General features: G+C 44.2%; 1 protein-coding gene and 1 non-coding gene across 5 annotated transcripts in view; one reads left to right on the forward strand and one right to left on the reverse strand.

Moving 5' to 3' along the window:
* Positions 1–1,852: 1,852 nt before the first annotated feature.
* Positions 1,853–1,926, reverse strand: trnaa-ugc (transfer RNA alanine (anticodon UGC)). Its single transcript has one exon. It is a non-coding gene; the product is annotated as a tRNA-Ala (tRNA).
* A 935-nt stretch (positions 1,927–2,861) lies between these two features.
* Positions 2,862–12,122, forward strand: part of LOC115187863 (AP-5 complex subunit zeta-1) — a 42,592-nt gene continuing 33,331 nt past the window's right edge. For 2 of the 4 annotated variants that reach the window (XM_029746894.1, XM_029746895.1), the window contains exons 1-3: positions 2,862–2,990; positions 10,713–10,850; positions 11,683–11,935. In XM_029746894.1, the coding sequence (XP_029602754.1) occupies positions 2,950–2,990; positions 10,713–10,850; positions 11,683–11,935 (432 nt within the window). In that variant the 5' untranslated portion in view covers positions 2,862–2,949. The other 2 variants (XM_029746896.1, XM_029746897.1) reach the window with 2 other exon arrangements.

Raw genomic sequence — 12,122 nt, forward strand, 5'->3', positions numbered from 1 at the left:
CATCTCTAACAGGTATTGATCCTACAGGTTCATCTCTAACAGGTATTGATCCTACAGGTCATCTCTAACAGGTATTGATCCTACAGGTCATCTCTAACAGGTATTGATCCTGCAGGTCATCTCTAACAGGTATTGATCCTACAGGTCATCTCTAACAGGTATTGATCCTACAGGTCATCTCTAACAGGTATTGATCCTGCAGGTCATCACCTTTACTAACAGGTATTGATCCTACAGGTCATCTCATCTCTAACAGGCATTGATCCTGCAGGTCATCTCTAACAGGTATTGATCCTGCAGGTCATCACCTTTACTAACAGGTATTGATCCTGCAGGTCATCTCTAACAAGTATTGATCCTGCAGGTCATCTCTAACAGGTATTGATCCTACAGGTCATCTCTAACAGGTATTGATCCTACAGGTCATCTCTATCAGGTATTGATCCAGCAGGTCATCTCTAACAGGTATTGATCCTACAGGTCATCTCTAACAGGTATTGATCCTACAGGTCATCTCTAACAGGTATTGATCCTGCAGGTCATCTCTAACAGGTATTGATCCTACAGGTCATCTCTAACAGGTATTGATCCTACAGGTCATCTCTAACAGGTATTGATCCTGCAGGTCATCTCTAACAGGTATTGATCCTACAGGTTCATCTCTAACAGGTATTGATCCTACAGGTCATCTCTAACAGGTATTGATCCTACAGGTCATCTCTAACAGGTATTGATCCTACAGGTCATCTCTAACAGGTATTGATCCTGCAGGTCATCTCTAACAGGTATTGATCCTACAGATCATCTCTAACAGGTATTGATCCTGCAGGTCATCACCTTTACTAACAGGTATTGATCCTACAGGTCATCTCATCTCTAACAGGCATTGATCCTGCAGGTCATCTCTATCAGGTATTGATCCAGCAGGTCATCTCTAACAGGTATTGATCCTACAGGTCATCTCTAACAGGTATTGATCCTGCAGGTCATCTCTAACAGGTATTGATCCTGCAGGTCATCTCTAACAGGTATTGATCCTGCAGGTCATCTCTAACAGGTATTGATCCTGCAGGTCATCTCTAACAGGTATTGATCCTGCAGGTCATCTCGAACAGGTATTGATCCAGCAGGTCATCTCTAACAGGTATTGATCCTACAGGTCATCTCTAACAGGTATTGATCCTACAGGTCATCTCTAACAGGTATTGATCCTGCAGGTCATCTCTAACAGGTATTGATCCTGCAGGTCATCACCTTTACTAACAGGTATTGATCCTGCAGGTCATCTCTAACAAGTATTGTGTCAATTTAAAAGTTGCACAAGACAGTTAAAACTTGCCAGTTGACAGAATTGTCCATTTAAAACGTATTCGGGATCGGTGTTCCTTCCACGGGACGGTTGAGCCAACAAAGGCTAATGCGATTAGCATGAGATTGTAAGTAACAAGAAAATTTACCAGGACAAAGACATATCTGATATGGGCAGAAAGCATAAATTCTTTTAATCTGACCGTACTGTCCAATTTACAGTAGCTGTTACAGTGAAATAATACCATGCTATTGTTTGAAGAGAGTGCAGAATTTTGAACGTGAAAAGTTATTAATAAACAAATATTTGGCCAGTATTGATACAACATTTTGAACAGAAATACAAGGGTTCATTGGATCAGTCTAAAACTTTGCACATACACTGCTGCCATCTAGTGGCCAGAATCTAAATTGCACCTGGGCTGGAATATGGCCTTTCTCTTGCATTTCACATTTTAGTCATTTAGCAGACGCTGTTATTCAGAGCGACTTACAGTAGTGAATGCATACATTTCCATACATTTCATAGATTTTTTTCTGTGCTGGCCCCCTGTGGGAATCGAACCCACAACCCTGGCGTTGCAAACACCATGCTCTACCAGCTGAGCTACAGGGGGCATTTCAAAGATGATGGTACAACATTTTTTTACAAAAGAACAGTTTTTTTTTTGTATTATCTTTTATCAGATCTAATGTGTTATATTCTACTACATTCCTTTCACATTTCCACAAACTTCAAAGTGTTTCCTTTCAAATGGTACCAAGAATATGCATATCCTTGCTTCAGGGCCTGAGATACAGGAAGTTAGATTTGGGTCATTTTAGGAGGAAATTGAAAAAAGGGGGCTGATCCTTATTATATTATGGAGAGATGTACTGCAGGGATTCTTTACTTATTATAGAAAGAAGTTGAAACTATTTTATGTAATTCATTTCATTATTCTTTTGACCAAATTTCATATTCACAACTGTACATTTACAAACAAAACATTTTATTACCTTGCAAAAATAAATTGAACATTATTTTAAGAATGAAATACTCTGGTGACTAAAAAGCTGTTAGAATTATCAATGTGCCCCTTTAAGGTCCGTGTGTAATGTGATATTGTTCCCCTTAGCCCAAATGTCCTTTGTATATTCTTTATATATACTTGTGTTCCCCATATACTTTTTGTATTGATTTGATGTTAATAAAATAATAATACAAAATAATATATATATTTTTGTAATTCGTTGGCAGCCATATTGGATTTTCTATGATGTCCCTGGACCAGTGACCACGTCCGTGAAGATGGCCGAGTGGCGCAGCGGTCTAAGGCACTGCATCTCAGTGCAAGAGGCATTACTACAGTCCCTGGTTCAAATCCAGGCTGTATCACATCCGGCCATGATTGGGAGTCCCCATAGGGCGGCGCACAATTGACCCAGCGCCATCCGGTTTTTCCCGGGGTAGACCGTCATTGTAAATAAGTATTTGTTCTGACTTGCCTCGTTAAATACTGGTTAAAAACTACAGCGTAATGAAATACGTCATTAACGGGGCAGACTCGCTGACAACGCGGAACTAGAGGAGGATTCACGTGATTGTCAGTCGGACATGTTTCCCGAGCGGACAATTTACAAATTGTTTGGACGGCTACGATGTATTCAGCAGGAACAGAGAGTTTGATCAAACAAGCCAGGTAAGACCCGGCAGTTAGCGGTGTTCAGAACAGAGTCAAGCCGAGGAAAGGACACTGTTCTCCGCCTGCTTCTGTCCGTCGTACCCCACTGCTGTCATGTTGTTTGGTGTGAGTTTGCTCTTGTCACCTCGCAACCACAAACCCGAGTTGTAAGGTACACTGAACAAAAATATAAACGCAACATTTTCTAAGATTTTTAGTGAGTTCATTTTCTAAGATTTTTTGTGAGTTCATATAAGGAAATCAGTCAATTGAAATAAATTATTTTAGGCCTTAATCAATAGATTTCACATGACTGAGAATACAGATATGGATCTGTTGGTAACAGATACAAAAAAAAAAAGGGGGGCAGGGGCGAAAATCTGATATCCACTTTGGAGGGGACAATTACATGACATTTTCTCAAGAGCAATTCCTGAGGGGGACACCAAAAGTAGTGCTGTAACACAGCCTACATTGTAATATGGTAAATGTATATTGAGGAACCAAAGAAATAAGGTGTTTGCCGTACTCCTAACTACCGGTACCCAAAACTACACAACTAATCGCAACAGCAATACCATTGCCTTTAACAAATCTTAGTTCAGTCACCAGTTTAAGTTGAGAGTGGGGGTATCCATGGCATTTTCCAATTAAATGGAGAACCTTTCATAATGTTGCCAAACAAAGACTCAACAAACTTACCTGAGACTCCCTGTCTCTGCCAGTCTGTCCCCAACTCTGCTGTCTGTGTGCCATCTGTTGCCTGCTCTGCCTAATGACATCATTGTGAAACATTTCCATTAGAATTTCATTTCTTTCTTATGAACATTTTATCAACTAGTCTTTGAGATATTAGGCTACTAGGGTTCTTACTTTGCGTTTTGGTGTACTGAAAAATACTCTGATGTCCGTCTTTTATTTTTCTGCCATTTTTCTACCTGGCTGGCTACACACACACACAGTGTGTAGGTTATTTACAGTAGGAGATGGGCTTCTATCATCTTCAATCATTCTATTTGGGCTTCGATCTAAAAGGTAGCTAGCAAATGTGAAACGGATTAAAATGACAAGAGTTGACAGCTGTATGAGTTCACCATTTACACAACATATGCTGCAACCTTTTGTAATTTTAATAGTTTGTTTCATATTGGCTGGCTTCCAACAATAGCTGAATTTGCAAAGCTAGCGAGCACCAATTCAGTTTCAGTGGTGTTTGCTATAATCTTTGCTACCCGTGTTAAATAAAGGTGAAATAAAATAAATAAATAAAAGTTCCCTTGCGACAATTTAGCTTTTGCAACGAGACCATTAAATATATTTAAGACAATGGTAGAAGAGAGTGTAGTTCTGTTCAGTTTATCTCTAACCTTATCACAGGGACTTTGAAGCACTAACTTACATCATCTGCATGCTGATTCCATCTTTGATGACGAAATGGAATAGGTACTAGCTAGCTTAATAGTTAATATTTGTGCGCTAGCTCTGCATATTCAGCTAGTGTGCGTGATTGACTGGATGAACCTCACGTCAGTTACGTAGCAAGCTAAGGAACTGGCAGTGGATCAAACCATTGTGAGGCAAAGGGCGGGGGGTCGCAATCTTTGAAACTTAAAAACGCACTATTAAGTGTCTATAATCAGCACAATTGCTTTCATTGCGTATTATTAATATTATTTAAATTACATAGTTATGTTTCAGTGATATATTGGGGGGGACAAATCATATTTTTCCCAGGATGGGGGGGGTCGTGTCCCCCCCGGGATTTCCGCCCCTGGGTAGGGGTGTGGATCAGAAAACCAGTCAGTATCTGTTGTGACCACAATTGTCCTCATGCAGCTCATCTCCTTCACATAGAGTTGATCAGGCTGTTGATTGTGGAATGTTGTCCCACTCTTCAATATTAAATAAAATACAAATGGCTGTGAGAAGTGGCTGGATATTGGCGGGAACTGGAACACGCTGTCAAACATGTCGATCCAGAGCATCCCAAACATGCTCAGTGGGTGACATGTCTGGTGAGTATGCAGGCCATGGAAGAACAGGGACATTTTCAGCTGCCAGGAATTGTGTTCATATTGTCGTGTCTTTGGCTATGCCGGATTAAGTGATATGACATGCTATTCTATAAAATCCTTTTTCTGTAATTAATATCACCTGATTGAGCTAATCATGTAAATGTAATTAACTAGAAAGTCGGGGCACCACGAAAGAGTGTTTATAGAGCTGTTATCTTCCGAATAAACTCTGAAAGACTTAATAGCAGTCAATATTAATCGTCACCTTATTTCAGTCTCATCTGAAAGTTGTAAATTCTTAGTTATCTTCACGAACTCTGGCTAACAAGTTGAATCATCAATACAAAATTGGGTTTAATTATTTATTTCCTAAATACCTAACTAATCACACAGAATTACATATACACAGAATGCAAATTATGTCCAAATTATGTCATACAGAAAACGTCCCTGGTGGACAGAACCTGTATGACGGCTTGTTACACAAAGAGAGGGGTTGGGCTTGAGTGAAAGAGCGGGAAGACTGAGGAACAAAGGGAGAAGCTAAACTTTCGTAAATACAGTATCTTATGCATTCTAAATTACCGCCCATTTGGAAAAGGAAAATGCAATAAATATTTACTCTGAGCTGCGCTTCGGTAGATTGGTCGTAGATGCTGGTCGTGTTGGCCAACAGAGATCTTGCTGTCCTCGGAAGAATGTCTCTGGTGGTAAATTGGATACGTTGTAGTATCTTCGTTGTGTGTTAGACTGCATACGTCGTCCGTCCTTTCCTAGCCCACGTTTACAGCTGCTGTTGCTAACTCAACGGTTAGGATGTCTCACTTCTTTAGTGAATAAGAGTTCAAAGTTCATACCATTCACAACCAAAGCTCACGCTGAGGTTGGCTTAGTTCTGTAGTTGACATGTTAGTCCTTTTTAACGTATGGACCGTCGTCCTATCGTCCTTGGAACAGGAGGTTACATTTTCATCAAGGGCTTATATAGTGGAGGGAGAAAAGGGTGTGTTTCATAGTTTATAACCCATGTCTCTTCACAGGGGCGGGCCACTGATTGAGCAGGGCTCTAACCTTATGAAAACCCAATTCTCTCATTTGGAAGCTAAAATTACATTTAATCTTTTCACAAATAGTTTCATTTAAATTGCATTTAAATTTCACAACAATTCCATGTGAATCTGATAACTATAATGTGTAGACTTTCCCAGATACAGTTTATGTCGTCCTGTCATCAGTCATAATGTCTCAGATGACAACTGATCTGGCATCATATTCATTAAGTACCAATGCATATTTTCAGCTGGTTCTATTACCGAAATATGGTTCCTTTCCCCCCCACTTGTTTGATGTTCCCAGACTCTCTATGTTTAACAAAGGCTATTCAAGAGTCCTTCAGTAGAGTGCAGAGTGAGAGAGTCAGAGAGAGAGAGAGAGAGAGAGAGAGAGAGAGAGAGAGAGAGAGAGAGAGAGAGAGAGAGAGAGAGAGAGAGAGAGAGAGAGAGAGAGAGAGAGAGAGAGAGAGAGAGAGAGAGAGAGAGAGAGAGAGAGAGAGAGAGAGAGAGAGAGAGAGAGAGAGAGAGAGAGAGAGAGAGAGAGAGAGAGAGAGAGAGAGAGAGAGAGAGAGAGAGAGAGAGAGAGAGAGAGAGAGAGAGAGAGAGAGAAAGGTATTTATGGGGGGTCATAAACCTTACCCACAGGCCAACCTCATGACATTATCCTTGCGACATGGGGCCGTGCATTATCATGCTGAAACATGAGGTGATGGCAGTGGATGAATTTTGGCTCCCGAGTGGCGCAGCGGTCTAAGGCACTGCATATCAGTGCAAGAGGCGCCACTACAGTCCCTGGTTTGAATCCAGGCTGTATCACATCCGGCTGTGATTGGGAGTCCCATAGGGCGGCGCACAATTGGCCCAGCATCGTCCGGGTTTGGCCCAGGGTAGGCCGTCATTGTAAATAAGAATTAGTTCTTAACTGACTTGCCTAGTTAAATAAATAAAAAATTAAATGATTGGCACGACGATGGGCCACGGTATCTCTGTACATTAAAATTGCCATTGATAAAATGCAATTGTGTTTGTTGTCGGTAGCTTATGTCCGCCCGTACCATAACCCCACCGCCACCATGGGGAACTCTGTTCACAGTATTGACATCAGCAAACCGTTCGCCATCAGCCCGGTGCAGTAGAAACGTGGATTAATCCGTGGAGAGCTTCTCCAGTGTGCCAGTGGCCATCGAAGGTGAGTCGGTCACGACCCTGGTGAGGATGAAGAGCACACTTCTCCAGTGTGCCAGTGGCCATCGAAGGTGAATCGGTCACGACCCTGGTGAGGATGAAGAGCACACTTCTCCAGTGTGCCAGTGGCCATCGAAGGTGAATCGGTCACGACCCTGGTGAGGATGAAGAGCACACTTCTCCAGTGTGCCAGTGGCCATCGAAGGTGAGTCGGTCACGACCCTGGTGAGGATGAAGAGCTCCTCCAGTCGGTCACGTGGATTAATCCGTGGAGAGCTTCTCCAGTGTGCCAGTGGCCATCGAAGGTGAGTCGGTCACGACCCTGGGGATGGATGACGACGACACACGAATGAGCTTCCCTGAGACTGTTTCTGACAGTTTGCGCAGGAAATTATTTGGTTGTGCAAACCCAGTTTCATCAGCTTGTACTGTATTTACATAGTACTATGTAGTAACCAAAAAAGAGTTAAACAAATCAAAATATTTTATATTTCATATTTTTCAAAGTAGCCACCCTTTGCCTTAATGACAGCTTTGCACGCTCTTGGCATTCTCTCAACCAGCTTCATGAGGTAGTCACCTGGAATGCATTTCAATTAACTGGTGTGCCTTGTTAAAAGTTAATTTGTGGAATTTCTTTCCTTCTTAATGTGTTTGAGCCAATCAGTTGTGTTGTGACAAGGTAGGAGTGGTATACAGAAGATAGCCATATCTGGTAAAAGACCAAGTCCATATTATGGCGAGAACAGCTGAAATCAGCAACAGGAACAGCGGTGCACGACAAGCGGGAGCGAAGGGCACTGGGCCCTGTTGTGTTACCGGATAGCAGCTCAAACTCTCCCCATTGAGCTGTAGACTGGATCACGGTCACATCCAGATGTTTACTACCAATATTCCACGTTATTTCTAGTGTTGGCTGCTATCCTACTCAAAATAACATGAAGGGGGATGGAACAAATCGGCCACGTTAGCTACTTCCGGGGACGTGATGCAACTGCCCGGTGGGAAGCAACTCGCATCAGCAAGCACCTTGATACAGCACCCTGATACAGCACCCTGATACAGCACCCTGATACAGCACCTTGATACAGCACCTTGATACAGCACCTTGATACAGCACCCTGATACAGCACCCTGAAACAGCACCCTGATACAGCACCTTGATACAGCACCTTGATACAGCACCTTGATACAGCACCTTGATACAGCACCTTGATACAGCACCCTGATACAGCACCCTGATACAGCACCTTGATACGTCCAAGTTTTAACTAGGCATCAACAGGATGACTGACTGAACCCAGTTCAGCCTCTCCCTTGTAACTGCGCGTCCATGTCACACGTGGCTCGTCAAACTGCGAACTCTTTGTTGATACGATGCTGAAACATCAATCCATGGGTGAGTCAGTGACAGTTTTATTGGTGCCGAAATGTAAATAGTCCTGGTGGCCATTTTATTAGTTTAGATGTTCAGCAGTTTTATGGCTTGGGGGTAGAAGCTGTTAAGGAGCCTTTGGGTCCTAGACTTGGCGCTCCGGTACCGCTTGCAGTGTGGTAGCAGAGAGAACAGTCTGACTTGGGGGGTAGAAGCTGTTAAGGAGCCTTTGGGTCCTAGACTTGGCGCTCCGGTACCGCTTGCAGTGTGGTAGCAGAGAGAACAGTCTGACTTGGGGGGATAGAAGCTGTTAAGGAGCCTTTGGGTCCTAGACTTGGCGCTCCGGTACCGCTTGCAGTGCGGTAGCAGAGAGAACAGTCTGACTTGGGTGACTGGAGTCTTTGACAACTTTTTTAATTGTATTACTTACCGTTCATTTGGTCTGCTTTTCAATGCAGAAGTACCTTTTTACCCCCACTCCATCAATAAAATAATACAAGTTTTCCTTACACAAGTTGATTAGTGGACCAATCACCCAGTTTATATTAGTGGACCAATCACCCAGTTTATATTAGTGTGACCAATCACCCAGTTTATATTAGTGTGACCAATCACCCAGTTTATATTAGTGTGACCAATCACCCAGTTTATATTAGTGTGACCAATCACCCAGTTTATATTAGTGTGACCAATCACCCACTTTGTATTAGCGTGGACCAATCACCCACTTTGTTTTAGCGTGGACCAATCACCCACTTTGTATTAGCGTGGACCAATCACCCAGTTGGTTTTAGCCTCTTGTCGTGTTCAGTGGATGAACTGGCCGTTTTCTCAGTCTTTTCTTCTTCTCCTGAGTAGTAACAGCAGTTCCGGCGCTAGCTGTTCCGGCGCTAGCTGTTCAGGCTCTAGCTGTTCAGGCTCTAGCTGTTCAGGCTCTAGCTGCCCAGGCTCTAGCTGCCCAGGCTCTAGCTGCCCAGGCTCTAGCTGCCCAGGCTCTAGCTGCCCAGGCTCTAGCTGTTCAGGCTCTAGCTGTTCAGGCTCTAGCTGTTCAGGCTCTAGCTGTCCAGGCTCTAGCTGCCCAGGCTCTAGCTGCCCAGGCTCTAGCTGCCCAGGCTCTAGCTGCCCAGGCTCTAGCTGCTCAGGCTCTAGCTGTTCAGGCTCTAGCTGTTCAGGCTCTAGCTGTTCAGGCTCTAGCTGTTGCAATTCAAAAAGAGACACGTTTGCTTATGTGAGTAAAATGTAGTGTCATAAAGCATAGAACACCAGACTAGCCTGACATGTAGCTAGCATCTGTAAACGGGGCATATAACACCAGACTAGCCTGACATGTAGCTAGCATCTGTAAACGGGGCATATAACACCGGACTAGCCTGACATGTAGCTAGCATCTGTAAACGGGCATATAACACCAGACTAGCCTGACATGTAGCTAGCATCTGTAAACGGGGCATATAACACCAGACTAGCCTGACATGTAGCTAGCATCTGTAAACGGGCATATAACACCAGACTACCCTGACATGTAGCTAGCATCTGTTAACGGGGCATATAACACCAGACTAGCCTGACATGTAGCTAGCATCTGTAAACGGGGCATATAACGCCGGACTAGCCTGACATGTAGCTAGCATCTGTAAACGGAGCATATAACACCAGACTAGCCTGACATGTAGCTAGCATCTGTTAACGGGCATATAACACCGGACTAGCCTGACATGTAGCTAGCATCTGTAAACGGGCATATAACACCAGACTAGCCTGACATGTAGCTAGCATCTGTAAACGGGGCATATAACACCAGACTAGCCTGACATGTAGCTAGCATCTGTAAACGGGCATATAACACCAGACTAGCCTGACATGCAGCTAGCATCTGTAAACGGGGCATATAACACCAGACTAGCCTGACATGTAGCTAGCATCTGTAAACGGGCATATAACACCAGACTAGCCTGACATGTAGCTAGCATCTGTAAACGGGGCATAATAAGACCAGACTAGCCTGACATGTAGCTAGCATCTGTTAACGGGCATATCGTCGTTAGCTAGAGTCTAACAGAGTGCCTCGGCTACTCATTGACCCTGTAAGTGACGGCTGTGATGTTGTTTCCAGGGAGATCGGGGAGGTGGAGCTCCAGAAGTTCTACAGCCGGATCACCAAGCAGCTGGCGGGTAAAGAACACGGCCATGATGTCATCGACTCACTCCAGAGACTACACCTGATCATGGCCTCAACCAAGTACACTAGGAGGTACCCTACACCCTAAACCCTACACCCTAACTGACTACACCTGATCATGGCCTCAACCAAGTACACTAGGAGGTACCCTACACCCTAAACCCTACACCCTAACTGACTACACCTGATCATGGCCTCAACCAAGTACACTAGGAGGTACCCTACACCCTAAACCCTACACCCTAACTGACTACACCTGATCATGACCTCAACCAAGTACACTAGGAGGTACCCTACACCCTAAACCCTACACCCTAACTGACTACACCTGATCATGACCTCAACCAAGTACACTAGGTGGTACCCTTCACCCTAAACCCTAACTGACTACACCTGATCATGACCTCAACCAAGTACACTAGGAGGTACCCTACACCCTACACCCTAAACCCTAACTGACTACACCTGATCATGGCCTCCACCTAGTACACTAGGAGGTACCCTACACCCTAAACCCTACACCCTAAACCCTAGCACCAAGTACACTAGGAGGTACCCTAAACCCTACACCCTAAACCCTACACCCTACACCCTAAACCCTAGCACCAAGTACACCTGGATGTAAGACTGTGTCTCTCTGGTCCTGGAGAGGGTTGTCATATCTGTAAAGAATGGAAGACCATAGTTTCATTCTCATGTGTATTATAGCTGGGCTGGAACAAAAACCTGCACACTTGCCTTCCCCATGCTATTGGGTGGTCGCAGGAGCCTGTTGTCATGGTAGCCTGTTGTCGTGGTAGCGTGTTGTCGTGATAGCGTGTTGTCATGGTAGCGTGTTGTCGTGGTAGCGTGTTGTCGTGGTAGCGTGTTGTCATGGTAACCCGTGTGTATGCGTTGTCCACAGGCTGCCAGTGGAGCTGCATCAACGTCTGCTGTCGTTTTGTGTGTCTTCCTCTGTGGAGCAGCTGACTGTGTTGACCTCAGCAGTACTCAGAGAAACACTGCCCCCCTCTGGCCCGGAGCAGATCTACACCCTCCATGACTACAGCCCATTAACCAGTCAGAGAAACACTGCCCCCTCTGGCCCGGAGGAGATCTACACTCTCCATGACCACAGCCCATTAACCAGTCATACTGCTGCGTTAGTACTGTCACAGGTACACACATCCATACTGAATTAGGCTCGTGCCAATTCCCCATAAATGGTTAACCTCTCTAGGATATGTGGGACGAAATCGTCCCACCTAGTCAACAGCCAGTGGAATCGAGTGGCGCGATATTCAAATACCTTAGAAATGCTATTACTTCAATTTCTCAAACATATGACTATTTTACACCATTTTA

This window comes from Salmo trutta, unplaced genomic scaffold (genome assembly GCF_901001165.1).
Source record: "Salmo trutta unplaced genomic scaffold, fSalTru1.1, whole genome shotgun sequence".
Lineage (NCBI taxonomy): Eukaryota > Metazoa > Chordata > Actinopteri > Salmoniformes > Salmonidae > Salmo > Salmo trutta.